The sequence below is a fragment of the Montipora capricornis genome, chromosome 11 (genome assembly GCF_036669925.1).
Source record: "Montipora capricornis isolate CH-2021 chromosome 11, ASM3666992v2, whole genome shotgun sequence".
Classification (NCBI taxonomy): Eukaryota; Metazoa; Cnidaria; class Anthozoa; order Scleractinia; family Acroporidae; genus Montipora; species Montipora capricornis.
Window position 1 is genome coordinate 22,097,540 of NC_090893.1, and position 19,578 is coordinate 22,117,117.

The following is a 19,578-nucleotide window of genomic DNA, read 5'->3' on the forward strand; positions in this document are numbered from 1 at the left end:
CACAGGATTGTTATTCTGCACACAAGTGTCGTAATGTTCACCTAACACAAATACACCTCTTTTATGACGTTTTATCTTAACTACTGTGGTGGAGTGTTTTTATAGATGCCAGAAATTTGAATTTCCATTAGTCTGAGCAAGGATCATTGTTGAAGTCTGAATTAGAGGAACCGTGGGTGTGTGCAAGCTTTTAATCAGTTTTTTGAAATCCTAATACTAACTCAGCAGCCAAAATTACTTTTTGTTGACTTAAACCTGAATTTCTTTTAAATCAGTATTTTGCATCAAACTGGAGCGAGGAAGTTTGTTCTTTTGATATAATTATGCACTAAACTTAATTTGTCAAGTTACAAGAATGTAGACTGGGAGTAGTCCCTTGATAAATCAGTTGAGTGGTCCGCTTTTCTGAGGCAATCATGTTTTGTCACCCAAACGAATGAAAAGACCTGGAAGGGAGGCCCAACCTTTAAATTATTGCAAATCAATAATAATAACTACATGTCTGTGGTGCAATAATAATAATAATAATATTATTGTTATTATTCTCAGAGAGAGTCCAGTTTCTAAATTTCAATACAAAACCGACTCTCTCCCTTTTGTCGTATGTAACCAAAATCTCTAGCTAGTGTAACAGTAGGCTCAAATTGATAACTTCTGAGCTTCTTTTGGAAATGAAAATTGAATTTTTTAGGCTCATGAAAAATGTTGCTTCTGAAACTGGCTCAAGTTTGTATTTAATCTATTAAACAGTTCTTCCCGTCGGTGTCATAGATACATTGGTGTTACAAGGTGGTTATCTGGGAATTCCCCTTCTTTATACAACCTCACGTCTGGTTACTTAAGTAGATCTTTCATTTAGTGTCTCCGCATGACTCATTTAATTAACCTTTTAAAGTTTCCCGCACTGTGGTTAATGAAAGTAGTGATCAGTGTGGACTACTTTTGTTAAATGTTGTCTTCGCTAAGAAAGAGAGAATTGAATGTTTTTTTTTTTTAAATTATGGATTGTCCTGTGGCTTAAGTATGAAATTCTCGTCAGGCTTATCCTTTTATTTCTTCCTATTGCTCCATCTGTAGCAGCATGGTTCCTCACAGAACATGATCTGTTGTGAAACATTTTGATACTTTCAGATCAGGTCATGATCAGGACATGTTAGTCTGATCCCACATGCTGGGTTTGTTTTCTAGAATTTGAGGAAGAAAAGAATATTGTTATGTGGAACCCATATTAAATTCTTTTGTAACAAGGAAAGATAATACAATGTAATAATTGAGTTTGACCCCAAGGGGTCCTGACCTTATATATGTTATTTTTGTAGGATCTGTCCATTGGTTGATTCTGCATCATTGAAATGCACACTTCTAGTCATTAGAATAAAATAAAAAAAGCACGATGTAAAATGATGGTCATAAAAACATGGCAAAAATACATTTAACAAAGGGAAATGGTTAATTAATGTAATGAGTTTGTTTAACTCCTTTCAAAGTGGACTTATAACCACATTTTGAATAATTTATTAAATGCAATAATAATTTTCACACTATAAGCTGACAACGGAGCATAGACAAAAGCGAAGAGACTTGCAAAACCAAGGCTCCCTAAACAAAAAAGAAGTAAGAATAAATTACACAATGATATAAATTAACATTACATTTCTGCAAGTTAGTACAAATGGCATAAATAAGACAATCAACAATTCACAGAAAGCAATTTTTTCAAAACAAGATTGGTTGCTAAATAGGAAGGGAGGCAGCATGTATATTGAACTAGGTTTGCTTGTTGAAGAATCCAGGACTACTTGCCTTTATTGATAGAAACATCTTTGAAATGCTTTAGTGTTGAGAACTTTTGATGAGGATTCTAGGTGTCCTGTTTTGTTTATTAAGTTTGTTCCATCGTTGGTGGTGACAAGAAGTCTGTGATGTACACTGTTATGTGTTGTCAAGGGTAATCATTTCCTCATTGTAGCCTTCTCCTCTTTATATACATCAGGGTTAATTATTAATATATTTATAATAATTGATGTTAAAATAAGTTGTATTATAATTATAATTATAATTATTACTATTATTATTATAACTATCTTCTTGTTACAATATAGCGAGGATGTCCCATTTTGACATTTTCAGGCCTAGGAGTATTGTTGACAATAAATGACTTATTATTCAATATGTACTGTTTAATTAACGAGCAGGAGTATTTTATCGAGTGTAAAACCATGAGGCGAAGCCAAGTGGTTTTAGACCCGATAAAACATGACCTGCGAGTTAATTGAAGGGATTCAACAACATTTGCCGAAAAGCGTGACACTCTGAAGTCCAAACAAAGGTTCAAATTGTGAGGGGAGAACATTAGCACTTACATACAAGATAAACAAGCTACATTTATGCCTCATTAGTATGCTTTATGTGAAGAATCTAATGAGGAGTGTTTTAAAAGTTTGTAAAGTTTATGCACATGTTAATTGTTTTATTGGTGACATGGCCTCAATTGCTTAAAAGGTTGATAACACTATCCACCAGATAGAGCAATAGAATCATTAGTTTTGCTAGTAGTTTGTCCACTGGATAGTGATTTATCCGGTAGATAGTGCCATCCATCATGCAAGTGGTATTGGTGTTGTTCTACACCACCGAGATGTGTTAGGAGTCATGATGTCTACAGAAACTCACAAAGAGAACCAAAGTACTGTTTGGGTCAAACACCAGCGACTGAAAATCAAACATTGAAGCAGATCTGATGCAAATCGAGTTGCCTGGCTCAGAAATTGATTTTGTGTGGACACAAATCAGAAATAGGGGCAACGATTTGTCAGATGCAAATCGAAAACGGGCGACATGTTCAGCATAAATTATAATTTAAACATATCTCAACTGCCTTTCATACTATCTTAGGCAGGGGCAGATGTAGTGAAAACTATTAAATACTGGTATAATGGCCTACATGTGTCTCCCATGATTGTTGGAGCGTCAGAACTTACAGTCAGGTGGTCACGGGTTTCACTCCTATAAAGGAGCACTCTGTGTTTTTTTCCAAGCAGCCCTAAAAAAACTTTCCCTCATTGTTTTCACTGGGTTTCTCACTGGTACATTTCTTAGGCTACCAAAAGACTGTCTTCTCACCTGTTAATAAAATGAAGTGGCAGGGCTTGAAATTGTGAGCAATACAGTTGCATTTGCGACTGCACATTTTCCCTTTGCGATTAAAATATCTGGAGAAGTCGCAAATTTGCGACTTGTTTTCACTTCCAAGTTGCCACTTTGCTGCTGCTGCTTTTCCTAAAAGAAATAAAGAAATGACAAAGTTATTTTGTTGCTCTCTGTGAATTTAATAAGAACTTGCTAACACTACAGTATAAGAAAAACCTCAATGCTCTGCCAACATACACTGTAGCTAAAAAATGTCTGGTACACTGAGACTGCTTTTCAAGCATGAGCATGTGCAGTAGGGAATGAACCGCTGACCGCTATTAAGCAAACAGCTCTAGCTAGTTGTAGAACTAAAGGCACAGAAATTAAAGCCAGCATCTCTTTCCAGTTAACTTAGTTAAATCATAGTTAATAGAGGAGAATGGTTGTGAAATGCGAGAAGTTTCTTTGTTGTATGTTTTTGTTCTCTTTTTTGGCCTTGACCGTGCACAAAACACAATAGTTGTTTACTCCATACTGAGGAACTAACCAATAGAAATGTGTTGATTACGTAATTTATGCATAGTGTATGAGTGCAAAACAAAAGATTGTGCACGGTCGTGGACTTTCCAACCTAAATCTTGGCATCTTTGTTTGCCCCTTTGACGTTTGCCGAGCTTCCAAACCATTCCCCTCTATTAAATATGGTTAAATTGCATTTTTAGCCACATAAATAATTTATTTTCACATTTATGAAAACAATTTATTTGAATTTTTTTTTTCCGCAGACAACCCAGATGGAGATCCTCCTGAAGTAAAAGCTCATGAGCGTCTTGGTGAGGTTTTGTCAGTGTTAAAGGGAGTCCTCAATAAATACCAACCATTGCACTCGACAGACATTCTCGCTTCAGCTGGAACACTCATCAGCAAAGTCAAAAGTCACAACTATGAAGATACAAGTAAAGCTCCCGACGAATTTTACGAGTCCATTGACCAACTCGCTTTGGCTTTTAGTAGCAGGTAAACTGAATGTAAGCACCATGTGTATAGGTTGAGGCTATTAATTTTGTGCTAATGTTGGCTTTCAAGGAGAGAGGAAAACTGGAGTTTCCAGAGAAAAACCTCTCTGAGCAGGGCAGAGAATCAACACATTGGAAGGTGATTTCTCTCACCACTACCCCAGCTGTGCTCCCTCCATCGCAAGTCAATTATAAATCACTATCTTCTGGATAACTTACTTGGTTTTGATAATGCACAGGGTACAGTTGACTCCCGATATCTTGAACCTTCAACCCATTGACTCCCAGGGGTTCCCTATTGACGAGTAAAATCGTGTGGTGTTAAAAAGAGCAATACTAAGGCTGGCCGGTTTAGGCCGGTTTGGATGTCCAAGGGTTAAGGGAGATTGAGTTGTCGGAAGTTGAAAACAAAGGACGACGAAAAAGGAAAACCGGTGTTTGCTGTTTTTCTATTCATACAGTATACATTTTAATCAAGTGAAAATTTATGAAACAGTTCATTTCTACTTTACTGTAGAAATCAAAACATATTGTAAGCAGCAACTGATTGTGAAGATACAGGCACTTTAAACAGTCAAATCCACCCTACACTAATGAAACCTGAACTGGACTGACATGTTTTGTGTAATCATGCCAGAAAAGACAAAGATCACACGGCTGCTTCAAGATAAATTAACAGTCTTGCAATGCAGTACACTGTTTGTTTTGGTTTGTCACATATTGACAGACGTGGTTTGAGTTATCCAGGGAAAAGATAAATGAAGATTGCTTAGAGTCAGTCTTGTACCCAGAGTCCTTTGGCTGCTTGGTCAGTGGGTGAGTGCCTGGAGAGACTCTGGGATATATATATAATGGACTTGAACAATTTTTTTGATTGGTCGCTTGCATAACAATGGCAGTTTGACAGGAAGTCGGTAAGTAATTCGGAAACCCCAGAATTTCGAGGGGAATTCAAAATCTAAAACTAGTTTCAGTGCTACATTTGTTTTTTCTACCTCAGAAATATAAAAATCACGGAAATAATAAAACAATGGGGTTTCATCTAATACCGAACAAGAATTTTCCCATGCTGCAAAAAACTGATTACTGTTGCTATTGCAAAAGTAATGTGGGAAAACACTACACTGTGCATCAGTTTCTTTGAGGAGAAATCCATGGAAGAAGGTCTTGTCTAAGCCATTCAGAATTACAGAAACATAAAAGTGTACTAGAAGAGGACATTGGTGTCATTTCCACAGAAATTTGTCAATTGTGTTGCTTACACAATGGTATTCTGAACGATGGTATGCACGCTAAAACACTAAAAATACACTTACCAAAAGCGTCAGAAGTTTCATCTTCACTCGCTCTTACAGTGAGTCAATGATCATTTCTCCAGTTTCTTTGGTGGTATGCAAGGCTAAGACTTTTGTTTCTCGAACATGCATGTTCAACCCGCCATTTCTACTGTTCATTGTTTTCTCTTTTCTGCTTTCGTTTCAACTCCATGCGCAATAACACTGAAACCCAGGTTTTCTGGGCACTCACCCTCTGACCAAAAAGCCTGAAGACTCTGAGTATGAGATTGGTTTCAAGTTAGCGGAGGTTTGAGTCGCTGAGGGTAAAATTGCAGTAGTCGTAAGACAGAAATCCAGGGGAAATCAATTTTGGTTCGAGTTACCTGGAGTACAATGTAGTAAATTTGTCCAACGGATATTTCTATTCATCTTTCAAAACACTAAGGCTTGTACAAGCCAGAATAACGGGGCGTTTTGAAGGCCTTCAGAGAATTGCCAGTCACTGATGTAGCTGTATATGTTATAGTAGCAAGGTTGAATGCAAGCGAGTGACCAATAGACTTTGTTTGTAAGTCCACGTCCAACAATGTCCATGCCTGAATTTTCCCAAGAGTTTTGTCCAAGATTGTAGGTACTTCCCTTGCACACCACTTTCTTTTAACCCTTATGGAAGCTCTGGGCCTTGGTGTGGTTTACTTGGCGTCGATGATTTTTGAGTAGTCTCTGAAGCAGTAGTAACCTATAAGAACATTGATATTAATTTTGTCATTCCCCTTACAGTGTTTCTGATTTTCTCATGGGTGAACAAGACATGGTTTTATCGGAGTCTGCAATGTACAAACAGCATTCTGAGGTAAGACTCTTATTTTCTCTATAACCTCTAACTTACTTTTACACTGATTTGTACTTCATATCAAAGAAAACGTTTTTGTGCCTTTCTTGGGTAATGTCTTTGTTCAACTCTGCAAGAAGACAAAATCAGCATTACTATTCCGGGTATGGGGGGTAGGGTGGGGTGGGGGGGGGAGGATAGGGGTGGGGTAGGGAGTGAAGTGTACCGTAGCTGAAACAACCCAAAGCTTTACAAAAATGCTCCAAAATGCCATGATTTAGATAATTTTTGGGCTTAAGGTTAGCATTTTTGTAAAGGATGGGTTGTTTCAGCTACAGAACCTCCACCCCTTACCCCCAACCCCCAACCCCCGGAAAAATCATGCTGGATAGAAGTGCTTGTGATTAGATGCACTGCGATTTTGTTAGGTCTCCTTCCTCTGTTTCCTAAGAGGCCAGTTTCATGTTCTTACAGTTAGACTGGATCTAGCATGAAATGGAGGCTAATGTAAACCCAGACTTCCACACACAGAACAAAAACCAACAGGTGCATACTTAGAACTATGGGATATTCAAACTCCATCACCATGTGATTGCTTCTCAACACCACCTGCATTTAATCGTAGGGGATTTCCTAATGGGCAACCAAGCGTTTATCAGGGTGACCAAATTTAGGGGTTTACAATGTAGTTGCCCAGCTTTTAAAACAGGGACAACCTGGATGTTTTTTTTTTTCATTTCAACACTGAACTTGTCAAGAAACCAGTCAGTATAAAATGCGGACTGCAGACTTGGTCTAAGACTATTTTGTACCGTAGTCTGCATTTTAGACCCAGTCTGCAGTCTGCATTCTGCAGTTTGCATTTTATACTGACCAGTTAAGAAACTTATATGCTTCATAGTATTGTTTAAGAAAGGGTCCAGATAAGAACGATAGCAACAACGGCAACGAACATGTTGGAATTCAATTGGTATGCAAAAAGGTGATAACTTTTCTATTGTCTGTACTTACTTCTGATTGGCTTAAACAGCAAACGGTTACCAAAACTTCATAAAGCAGTATTATATTCATCCTTACTTTCCAACCATCTTCCATCTTCCATCTGGTCTCAGTTTAAATGAATTCCACAGAAATCGTATACGGGGAACATGTAAAATTGTAAACGTTTCTTGGCTTTTGTTTTCAACTCTTGTGATTGGTCAAAATCTTTTAACACAAAAAACACCCTTTCAAAGTGGGCTGTAAATGAATTTTATTGCGTTAACTTCCTTCCTGTAGGTTTATGCATTCTGTGTGTAAAAACGATAACTTTCCTATGTGGGGAAAGCCCCGTTGCCGCATAACAAAGGAAATTGCTATCCACCTTACATGGATCATTACTTAAACGCCTTGTTCATTTGCCATGACAATTCTACGTTGAATTACGTCATGCTAATAGAGCAGTTTTCAGATGACTGTTTAAAGTAATTATGCATCTGCAATTGCTATGCTTTGTGATTGGTTTTAAAATCTCACCCCAGCGTATCAACCAATGAGAAGGAAAACCAATCAAACAAGTTACATGGAACTGCTACGAATTTGGATTGCTTCATTGCGCTCTTTGCTCCTGCTGTGATTGGTCGAAGTAATTACTTTGTTATTTGTTTTAAGACACTCAACTGAAAACTGCTGTAACATGTAAATAATGCAATAAGTCCAATAAATGCTGATTGATTGAGTAACTGACAATTTCACTTAGTGTTACACCTGTTAATATTAATAAAATTGTGAGACAAATTGCTAAACCAATATTGCTTAGTGTAACACTTCCAAAGCAGTTCAATTGACACAAAGAAATATTGTTGTGGACACGACAGACTGTTGTTTTGTGTTGTTTTGGACACAGGCAGACCACCCTCTGTTGGTGTGGTTGTTATTGATCTGCAGAAGAAAATTCAGAGGAATATTACGGCAGTTGTGATTTGCTCAAAAAGAATTTAAGTTTGAAAGCAAATAATTCAATAAAAAGAGCTGTTGAAATGTCAACTGAGTCCTGCGTTATGTTTTTCTGTTGTTATGAGCTGTTTTAGGCATTATTTTGCAGAAGTAAAACACATATATTCTTACCTACAATACTCGATCATCCAAGTTGCAGCTGTGTAGTACAAAGTACTGTAGACTAAACTTACAAAAAAGGCTTTTCCGCATGTTGGTGTCAAAATTTGGAGTACATGTAAGATACTGAATCAATTTAAAACATTATCAAAAATTCCTTTAAAAAACAAATAAAAAATATATTTCAGACCCTGGGTAATGAAGATTCTGGTCTTGATGTCGAAAATATTACCTCCAAACTTGAAGACTGTACAGTTAAAACAAATTGATCCAATTGCTTTAGTATTTGATTTCTGCTCCTACACTTTACTTATTGATACATTATGCAACTATTGATGCTTCTCCTCATAATGTAATAATGTTTAAAACTCTTCAGTTAAAAAAAATAAAAATATTTTTTCTTTACCTAATGATGTAACTAAAGTATGCTGATGATTAACCTGTGTCAAATAGCAAATCTGCTACCTGCTGGTCAACATAAACTTTCGTGTATCCTTAATTAATTTTTTGTAATGAGAAAATAAAATAGTGTATATAAGTGAACTTTTTTTTGACTGCCGCAGGAGAGTGAAGCGAGTGACCTCGTCTTGTTTAACATGGAGTGATTATTCTTACCATAAAAAAAACAGCATCTGATCGCATAGAAACATCACCATGCCTTTGCTGAACTACTCCTTCATCCTTTGAAAATTAGCTGAGAACGGCGATTACGAAATCCTCAAAACAGCTTTCCCAACATGATCGGTGCAATGAACCCGACCAAATTAAGGACTTTAAAACATTGGAGTCAAGTTGAATCTACAAATCAGTGCAACATGGCCATTGGCATTTTTAAAGCCTAACCATGCATGCTGATTGGTAGATTCAAATTGTTTGCTTTGAAGAAAAAAGAACCACGGAATTCCAAAAGGGTGCAAAATTCAAAAAAAGATTTAAAAAAAAAACATAAAAATTACGGTTCAGTTGCACTTTTAATGAGACTTGATCAATACAGGAGTCAAGGTGACTGACCCTAACTAAAATAGATCCTCCCTAAAATGAGGTGAATGGTTGAAAAGGCCTTGCAGGAGACTTGACTTGGAGATTACAGGATGGTTAATGGAGAAATATTTATTTCAAAATCTGTTTTAATTTTTGTCTGCGCATGGGTGCTTTATGTGAAACGTCGATGGTGTAGGCTGAAACTGCACTCTATGATCGATGTAGCTCGTCTGGAACCTTTAACATTGTTCATTTTTCTTTAGTCAGTGGCAGATCTAGGAATATTTTAAGTTGGGTGAATTGAAAGAACTTAAGTATAGACTCTGACAAAAGTCCCGATAGTTTAGGCTGCCATTTTGACTTTGTTTTTTGTTTATGTTTTGCATTAATGAAAATGTTCAAGTCAGGTACAGCTGTAAAGAGTTTCTGTTTCAGCGGAAATAAACATATACACTACCATACTACCATTTGCGTCCATCCTTGAAGCGTGAAGAATTTTGCGCGAAGTTTTACTTTTCAAATGCTGACGGTTTGTCCGGTTATGTATCACTTTTGACCAATGAAACATTGGTGGTTATGTTGTGAAATTCAGAACGTTTTTGACAGCATACCAGCATGTTTTGTTCACATGCTCTCAAAGTTTTCAGGTTTTTTGTGAGAGCATTTGGGTTTTGCATGACCGCCCTAATAACGTCTTTGCTCATTTTGCAATGGACACAAAAAAAATCGAAGTCAACAAGCTTGGAATGAGGTAAATTACCACCCAGGAGTAGATTTTAAATGCTCCTTGAAACACGGAAGAGCGTGTGTGTTCGCAGAATATGTCCTAGACGTGGAAATATTTCCTGCTCACTCTTTCTAGTTTCACTTCCGTTTCCCTTTTTTTTTTTTTTCGTAGTTGCTGAATCACGTATCTCCTCTTGGCAAAGTATACCAAATTCCATATTTCCTGTCTTTGGAAACTCACGGGAGATAGAGGTTTATAACTCTTCTAGATTCCTAGGCAGATTCATAAATATATCCGGTCACAGGGAAAACCTGGAAACTGGAAGAGCACGTGAACAAAACATGCTGGTATTCCGTCAAAAACGTGTCAATTTTCACAACATAACTGCCAACGTTTCATTGGTTAATAGTGACACACAACCCGACAAACCGTTAACGTTTGAAAGGTTAAACTTCACGCAAAATTCGTCACGCTTCAAGGATGGTTTCAAATGGTAGTAAGTATTTGCCTGTAAGCTGTGCTTTTTGAAAATTGTGGTTTTAATCTACAAGAATAACTTTAAACAAGGGGGTTTGGCTTAAAGCCAATTAAAGGGTGTAAGTGATTTTTTTTCTGTGAAGGTATCAAGACAACAGGAAATGTCACGCTAATTCTGTGATTAGCTTGTACACATAGCTAAGTCCGAATTACTTACGGTAATAGAACGGTGAATTCAATCAGAAACTGTAGGTCAAAGAATTACAGATTTTGTGGCTCTTATTGAGGAGCTGTTTGATTAAAGGACTTTGACATTGTTTGCTCTCCACCTGGTTGTCGTAGCTGTTGGTTTCAAACTCGTCGTCTTAGTTCTGTCTAGAATTCCAGTACCTCATTTGTGTGGATGGCACTGTCCTCTGTTCTGTTAGTATCTCCTTCCTTACCTCATTCAACCATTGAAGAACCGAAGAGCAAGATTTCTTTAACACTGTCTAGGTCTATTCAAGAATGTTTAGGTTTTTTTTTTTACCATATGTGGGCATAGTTTAAATTTGTGCACAAGATTTTTTTTGATAATTTACATGTCAACCAGGTCATGCATACAAGGGATTTGTGTATTATTTTTTTGGACAAGAGGCTTGAAGACGTTTTGTACACAAGCTTGGAATGAGGTAAATTACCACCCAGGAGTCGCTTGAAATCAAGATTTTAAATGCTCCTTGAAACACGGAAGAGCGTGTGTGTGCTCAGAATATGCCCTAGACGTGGAAATATTTCCTGCTCACTCTTTCTAGTTTCACTTCCGTTTCACTTTTTTTTTTTTCATAGTTCATGAATCACGTATCTCCTCTTGGCAAAGTATACCAAATTCCATATTTCCTGTCTTTGGAAACTCACGGGAGATAGAGGTTTATAACTGTTCGAAATTCCTAGGCAGATTCATAAATATCTCCGGTCACAGGGAAAACCTGGAAACTGGAAGAGCACGTGAACAAAACATGCCGGTATTCTGTCAAAAACGTGTCAATTTTCACAACATAACTGCCAACGTTTCATTGGTTAATAGTGACACACAACCCGACAAACCGTTAACGTTTGAAAGGTTAAACTTCACGCAAAATTTGTCACGCTTCAAGGATGGACGCAAATGGTAGTAAGTATTTGCCTGTAAGCTGTGCTTTTTGAAAATTGTGGTTTTAATCTACAAGAATAACTTTAAACAAGGGGGTTTGGCTTAAAGCCAATTAAAGGGTGTAAGTAATTTTTTTTCCGTGAAGGTATCAAGACAACAGGAAATGTCACGCTGATTCTGTGATTAGCTTGTACACATAGCTAAGTCCGAATTACTTACGGTAATAGAACGGTGAATTCAATCAGAAACTGTAGGTCAAGGAATTACAGATTTTGTGACTCTTATTGAGGAGCTGTTTGATTAAAGGACTTTGACATTGTTTGCTCTCCACATGGTTGTCGTAGCTATTGGTTTCAAACTCGTTGTCTTAATTCTGTCTAGAATTCCAGTACCTCATTTGTGTGGATGGCACTGTCCTCTGTTCTGTTAGTATCTCCTTCCTTGCCTCATTCAACCATATGCATTGAAGAACCGAAGAACAAGATTTCTTTAACACTGTCTAGGTCTATTCAAGAATGTTTAGGTTTTTTTTTTTTACCATATGTGGGCATAGTTTAAATTTGTGCACAAGATTTTTTTTGATAATTTACATGTCAACCAGGTCATGCATACAAGGGATTTGTGTATTATTTTTTTGGACAAGAGGCTTGAAGACGTTTTGTACACATATTTGTTTGTTGTCCGAGATTTGTAATGAAATTATTTATTTTATTTTCCTTGGAAAAGACAGTCCCAGTTCCTAGTGACTCTATTGACTTTATTCTCCCTAGCACCGGTTGTGTTTACTTGTCAGCTAGCTGCTTTAGGGGTGAATTGGTTGCATAAGGTGCCTTTTTGTTTCAAGCAGTAGTGGATGGATTAAGCACTTGGTTTAAGCACTTGGATGGCCTGTTGATCATGCACATCAAGTCATTTTTGTCAATGTTTCTTTGAAGGGGTTGTTTAGACACTTCTCAATTTACAATGTACATGTTTGATTTAGCATGTTTCTTGAGAGGAGAGCTTTTTTAAAAGTCCCAAGGATAAAGTTTTTGAGAAAACCTAGGGCCTGGCTTAACGCCCAGAGTTAAAACTTTTTTTGCCATTAAGCTTTCCACCCATTAATTGTGTTTCGGCTTACATCCAGCTTAAACACAAATAATTACCATAACTTGTCTGTTTCTTCTTTTTTACATGCAAGTCAATAAATTATTGTCAGGGAAAGTAAAACAGACATCTTTTAAACTAGTTATTCAAGAGTACAGTACTATTAGAAAAAGGAAATTAATTTTCTCGTTAATGAGCCGTGCAACGGTTTACCGGTTGCCATGACATTCAAGTAAATGTTAAGCACTATGATTCATTTCATTAGTAAAGTCACTAAGTAATTAACAGCTTGACAATTTTTTTTATTTTTTTGTTTGTTGAGAACAAACTTTAACATTATTTTAATAGCCTGTCTGTTTGAATGTGTTTGTTGATTGAATTGGCCCAATATTATTGATCTCCAAGCAAGATTGTGAGTTAAAGGGGTTTTTAGTTCATAAGTATCTGCAACTTAATCTTATTGTGTAAGGTTTATGTAGCCCTGTATTTTACATTCCACAGGGCATGAAACACTATATCCGTTTAGCTAAAATGTCATTTTTTATCTTTCCTGTAAAAATACTATCTGATCATTGAGCAAAAGGTTGATGCCTTTCTTGATACCATATATGACAGTTACATTTATATTTTGACATAACATTTTCACTTTAAATCACCTTTAGAGTCAAAGTCTTCTCCACATTTGTGATTCCTTTTTTTCATTCCTCTGGAATTCCAATAAAAGGTGTCAGTGCTATCCTATGACAAAGCTGTTGTCATCTCCAGTTGTCAAAAATAAAACAGATTTATGTCACAGTCCTGTTGATAGGCAACACTTTCTACACGATCCAAGATATAGAATTTCACACGAGGTCAATGTGCTCATAGATAGCATATTTCAGAAAACCCACAAATGGTGTTTGCATTCTAACTGTATTGGAACAACTCTTTTTAGAATGAGTTCATAGATGCTTTCACAGCCATTATTTCAGAGGAAACTGTTGGTTTAGTGTTGCATCATTGAGGTCCAATTTCTTGTTGATCTGCCAATGTATTCATCAACTTCATCAGGGCTTTCCAAATGGTGCTAAATCTAGGGAATTCTTGTAACGTGAATAAGCAGGATATCAACTCCTTCATGTCATTCTTGAGAAGAAAACCTCCGTTCAGTTGTCTTCAAGCCAGGACAATAAGCTACTTTGTAAGTAAATGGCTTTCTGCATACATCTTCATCATCTTCCATCTTATCATCTCTTATTTAAGTCTCATTGTTACTACTGCCCTAAAGTAGAATTTAATTCTCCTTTGAAGTAGTGCAACGTCATCTTTCTGAGAATATTTGTCATTGTTCTGTGATTTAATTTTGATCCTTAATTTACAATTAAGCAAGGTTGCTTTTGCAAAGGAAAATAAATAACTTAAGAGCCCTGTCAAATTTGCCAATTTGGTATGTATCTTTGGTTGTCACAGAGACATAAAGAGCCATTAAGTTACCAAAAGTCTGACCTGGAAGGAAAATCAATCATTGGCTTTCCAATGTCAACTTTGCTGACCTACAGTATGAACAATAAATTTCATTAAAAATAAAAAATAACCAGTCAGAGTTTAGTGCAAACCTGACTGTGTGCCAAAAATGAGTCAATAATAATAATAATAATAATAATAATAATAATAATAATAATAATAATAATAATAATAATAATAATAATAATAATAATAATGAGAATAGCAGGTATTATTATTATAATAATGATAAAGACTGTGAAGAAAATAGGCTTGGATAGCTAGTAACACTTCATTACTTAAGAAGCACAGCAAAGCTTTAATATCCTAAGGCTATATTTGGGTTTATGTGAGGACCAGGTCACTATGTTATTTAAAGTGAGATTTTGAAACAGTAATAATAATACGGTACTACCTAATATTATTGAAATAGACCCATTATTATGTTGAGCATTGGATTTGTATGAATAAGCAGAATTAGTGCCTACTCACTCAGTGATCTTGGTGTTTCAAGCAATGTGATTGGTTTGCTATCTCGGAGTAATTGAGCATTATTCAGTCCCTACAGAGTGAATAATGCGTGCTCCAAACAAACAAAACAGCCTGCGTAAACTCGCCAGAATTTCTGAATCGCAAATATTGAGAATACAAGATGATGCTGTGCTACAGAATAGAAAGAGGGCCACAAAATTTGGCCTGAAGCTTTTCAAAGGTAAGAGAAGAGTTCATACTTTTGCCAACCAGTGTTTGACTTCGTTTTTTCAGATAATTATCGCTGAGAATAACAATCGTCACATCAACAATTTGTTTCACTCAGAGTAATTCTATTTTGTAGGGCTGGTCGCCCAGCAAAACGAATTTATTACTGAAATCAAGGAATTAAAAAATTGTTTAAGAAAGTTCTACATGGCTGCAAGGAAACAAGAGGGTCATTTTACAACAAACCAACGCTCACCTCAGTGAGAGGCACCATTTCATGTGGATCCTTTACGACCTACAGATGTTCGAATTAGATGGCTGATTTTAAACGGTGTTAAATGACCATTTTGCTGTTTGTGACAAGGATTTTAAGGGAGGTTCTTTGGATTTGCCATGTTTGAAGCTACTGTAAACACATCTGCACATGCTTTTTGCTGCTTGCACATTTTCCACGCATGAATTGAGATGTCAATTAAATCAACTTTGGGTGGTTTTCTTCTGCAAATGTTGTTGAGATGACTTTGTGAGTATAGACTAAAACAATTATTCTTTGAAATCGAGGTGAATAATGGCAGAATATTTACCTCGATTTCAGCCCCAGGGAAGTCATCCTGGGTCAAAAAAATGCAAATTCCTGACCCCAGGGGCACCTGGAGCTTAGAACGATCTGCCACATGTTCCAGAGCGTCAACATCCATGAACTCCTGCCATTCGTCTTCGAATTGCTGAACCAAGATTTCGTCGTCAATATCAATTATTTTGAATTCGGTTTTTACGGTATTGATAAAACTCTCACCAACTACCACAGCCTTACGTACTGAACAAGAACCTAAAATTTAATAGTAAATTTAATTAAATACATTTATTATGCTTATGAAATTCAAGCAAGCATACACAAGTTGCACGAAGAAAACTAATGAATATTCAAACATATGCAAAAAATATGCAGCAGAACACAACAGAAACAAAAGCTTTTCTATTGGATTACATCTTAACCTTGTTAAAAAGACCTTTGTCTTACAAAATATAGAGCAGATTCACTCACCTTTCTTTCACTCATGGCTTTGAGGGAATCGCAGAGAATCGGTTTGCTTGTAGTGACTTCTGGGTAATTCCAAAATGGCGGTACTATTTTTCAGTCTTTCTCGGTCATTCAAGATGGCGATCAGCCAAGATGGCGTCAGTGGACTCCACTCTTCTAATGGTTAAAGTCAAAAGTCCCGACCCCCGGAACTCAACAAATGATCAAAAGTCCCTAACACGGGCAGACTTGTAACGTCAAATCCCCCTCCTATGCCCGGCCTCCCCCCGCCAGCTGCTTAACATTGATAGGTGCATTACAGTACAGACCTCAAACTCTGTTAGTAAGAGGATATATCATCATAATCATTTTTTAAGGATCTTGTGGACTTTGTGTTGTGGTTGAATATGGTCCTTAAAAAAGAAGATTTTCATTTAATATCTATTATCATAGTCTAGAAAAATGGAACTGGTCAGGATGAAAAGAAAAGCACCTATGATAAAGAAATTAACATTTAATATTCGAGCAGACGGCTGTTTAACCTGAGTATGAGTTTTTTGACTAAATTGTCTGCTATTGCTTTAATAATATCTAGAGCTATCATGGGAGAACAAAATAAAAAATGATGTATAAGACTCAGTGAGGAACGAAGTGTTTGTACAGTACATATGTGAAGCAAGTTTATGTGTAGCAGACACTAGTTTTGTGCTCTCAAACTAGTGTTTGGTGGATTGAATTTGCCGCATCAGCACGTGCTACATAATCGCAAATGGTTGAATTGAGTCATTGATGTTTTTACTGGTAGTAATCATTCATCCACTAGTTTATCATTTTTTCTGGAACGCTCCTTTTTAGGTTTCAGTAGGTGATGACCATAATTTATAAAACCAAAAACTTGCACTTGCAGTGAACTGAGTGAGCCAAGGTTCAATCTTAAAAGCTTAAACTGCATGTGGCAAGCTGGCACACTTTTTGAAATTTCAGTGGAAAAGAGGAGTTGGGATGATATGGCAGTAGCATTTTATCCTGTATACAAAAATAGAGTTTTGTACAGGAACTGTTTATGTCAGATTTGGTCATGTATCTGTCATCATGTCCACAACAAATTGAATTTATATGGGAGTAGGCTTTGTTTGGAATTTCCTGAATTCAAGCCTCTCTTTTGACTTCTCATTTTTTGTCATGCAAATTTCTGGTGCAGCTTTCATCTGATGATAATGTTATTGTTGTTATAAGTTGAGACCTAGTCAACATTTATGCTGGAAACTCAAAATGAGGAAGAAAGCATTTCTTGAGGATAGTTTGAAGAAAGCAAATTTACTTTTGCTTTTAAGCATTGATCAGGTAAACTAAACCAATGAACCAGTTTCGTTTCATTTGGGCCTCTCTCTAGTGTACCAATTTTTGTGTTTGATAATAGATGACCTGTTAAGAATGTTATGAAACCAAATAATTTAAATCTTTTAGTCTGAAAGTACCGGTATTCCAGACGTAAAATTGCAAAGCATAGGTGATCTTGATCTGTTAAATCTGTTGACGAATCAATAAGAATTAGTCATTGTAGTTGCCTGTGGTGCTATAAATTTCTTGTGGTGTTCAAGGTGGGTGACCTTTTGAGTCTGGAGATAAATTTAATTACTGAAATTTGGTTACTTAATAAATGAAAACTACTGTTAAGAAAGAAGTAAAATCGTTCTCTCGTAAAAAGTTTTGAAAAAACTATGATCTTTCGACAGACTGAACTGCTGCCTTCAACGGATAAACATTTTTATCCGTTGAAGGCAGCAGTTCAGTCTGTCGAAAGCTCATAGTTTTTTAAAAACTTTTTACCAGAGAACGATTTTACTTCTTTCTTAGCATGAATCCTGGTAACGGATCTTCAATATTTTTATGAAAACTACTGTACTGAGAATTTCATGCCTGTGGTGCTGTTTATTGTGCTGTACAACCTTTTGAATCTGGCTATAATCAAACCCTAAAAAGTTACGTAATAAGTTTGTTCATGTGATGCTGTGCAAAATTACTCCTACCTGTCTTTGGGTGAAATAACTTGTTATAATATTATAGTACTAAATGTATTTCTACAGATGAAACTGTTGGTACAGAGGAGTACGTGTATACTCTCCCAGTTGTGCCTTTAATTTTATGCAAGATTTTCTTTTTTAAACTTTAATGCCAGTGGATGAGATGTTTATAGCTTTTATATTTACATCGTTTAAATTGATGCTAATTATTTTTAGTACTAAAGGTTCTAAATACGTAAGGTATTACTGTAATTCAAATGCATAATACCAGTACATTTTTTCTCCTGACAAATGTTATCGATGTATTTGTCCCTTATTGCTATCTCTTATGTTTGCAATATTAGCAAGAAATGCTTGTCAAAACCAATTAAATCTCTTTCTTAATATTATATCAGTTATGTGTATGATTTTAAAACTGTTACAGTAGTTGTATGTGATTAGGACTTCCCGTGGCAAGCATGTCACGTCTGCACAGTAAATTAATGCGATTGTGGGTATATATGCCTTTCCTGTAATGTAATCTTACTTCCCGTTGTCAAATCTGCTTACATCTTTTTCGAGTAACTTGAAATCTATTTTTGTCAGTTATATGTTAAAGTAGTGTTTGGTTGCAATAAAGGAGTGATTAAATTAGAAATCAAAAATTTGAAAGAGGAAACATAATTTCAAGGCTTTAGAAATAAAGTTATGTCATTGTTTCAGTTTCTCCCAGAGCCTACATGTAAGAGTGACGTTTTTATTTTTGCCAAAGAGTGGTGTTAACTTAAATGTATCAATTTGGGATTTTTGATGACTTCTGCATGTTAAATGAATTTTAATCTTAAGCCATCTAATCTAAACTATTGATATGTGTTTGCTGTCGTGAACTTAAAATTTCATAGATTCTGTATAATTATACATGTAGCTTTTGACTTCCACTCTACCCTATTTGGCCGTGTCATTTTTTCAGGAAAATTATTGGTATGCTTTGCATTAATCAGTAAAATACTGACTAAAATGCCAACTGCTCTATAACTCCACATTGAGTAATTTTAGTTTGGTTTGTGTTCTTTAAAAATTAACTTGATTATTGCACTCAAATAATTTTGCTTTATCTATCATTGTTTTTTTCTTCTTAAGATCACTTTGTTTGCATGAAAATTGAAGGCCTTGGATCACAATCAAAATTGGCTAAAATTCTGCGTGTGGTCTAAATTGAATTTTCTTTGAACTTCCTCTTTCTTCAGATTTTGAAAGTGTGTTTGCCCAACACCTGACTGGCACAATTTTGAGCTTTGATTTTTATCCACTTGAAAGGCTGTTTACTTTGAGTGTAAGTTTTGGATTTCACCATCCGCTATTACTCACATTCAAAACTGACGGATTGGACCTCAGAGGGTTGGATCCAAGGAAAAGTGACGTCAAAGGCTCACTAGCTTAAAATTTCAGCGGGTGAATGCAGCTTATTGTATATGAAAAATGCGAGTTTAAAAGTCTGAAAGCCCAAAACTCCCATGCTGCCTATGAATTCTGCGTTGTGCATACGCATTGCATTCTAAATTAAACTAGTTAACTTTTGACATCATTTTCTCTGTGACCCAGCTCTCTCAACATCTTTA

General features: G+C 36.1%; 2 protein-coding genes across 23 annotated transcripts in view; one reads left to right on the plus strand and one right to left on the minus strand.

Annotated features, from left to right (window-relative positions):
- Positions 1-19,578, plus strand: part of LOC138025011 (rho GTPase-activating protein 45-like) — a 56,824-nt gene that overhangs the window by 2,410 nt on the left and 34,836 nt on the right. Inside the window, 2 exon segments of the mRNA XM_068872229.1 lie at positions 3,918-4,149; positions 6,206-6,278. Of these exon segments, the coding sequence (XP_068728330.1) occupies positions 3,918-4,149; positions 6,206-6,278 (305 nt within the window).
- On the minus strand, positions 722-16,032 carry LOC138025012 (uncharacterized). 22 transcript variants are annotated; one of them, XR_011127117.1, is made up of 10 exons: positions 15,981-16,032; positions 15,520-15,764; positions 14,240-14,286; positions 13,411-13,460; positions 6,315-6,387; positions 5,465-6,164; positions 4,368-4,443; positions 2,982-3,279; positions 1,298-1,599; positions 722-1,184 (listed from the first exon to the last, which is right to left on the minus strand). XR_011127117.1 is itself a non-coding variant. In XM_068872231.1 (10 exons), the coding sequence occupies exons 6-10, from the start codon at positions 5,483-5,485 to the stop codon at positions 1,128-1,130; spliced, it is 375 nt and encodes a 124-aa protein (XP_068728332.1). In that variant the 5' UTR covers positions 5,486-6,164; positions 6,315-6,387; positions 13,411-13,460; positions 14,240-14,286; positions 15,520-15,764; positions 15,981-16,032; the 3' UTR covers positions 722-1,127. The 22 variants fall into 22 exon arrangements, 14 of the variants coding, with proteins under 14 accessions (XP_068728332.1, XP_068728338.1, XP_068728334.1 ...); XM_068872231.1 differs by having other exon boundaries at positions 1,298-1,362; positions 3,124-3,279; XM_068872237.1 differs by lacking the exon at positions 6,315-6,387 and adding an exon at positions 15,192-15,433 and having other exon boundaries at positions 1,298-1,362; positions 3,124-3,279.

Bases quoted from the DNA above. Each gene is read 5' to 3' on its own strand.
- LOC138025012 (XM_068872239.1), bottom strand. From the start codon at position 5,485: ATGAAACTTCTGACGCTTTTG. The intron at 3,280-4,367 runs GTAAGTTATCCA...TATTTCTTTTAG, and splicing joins CTGTGCATTATCAAAACCAA to GAAAAGCAGCAGCAGCAAAG. The intron at 1,185-1,297 runs GTCAGGACCCCT...CTCAAATTCTAG, and splicing joins ACAAAAATAACATATATAAG to AAAACAAACCCAGCATGTGG.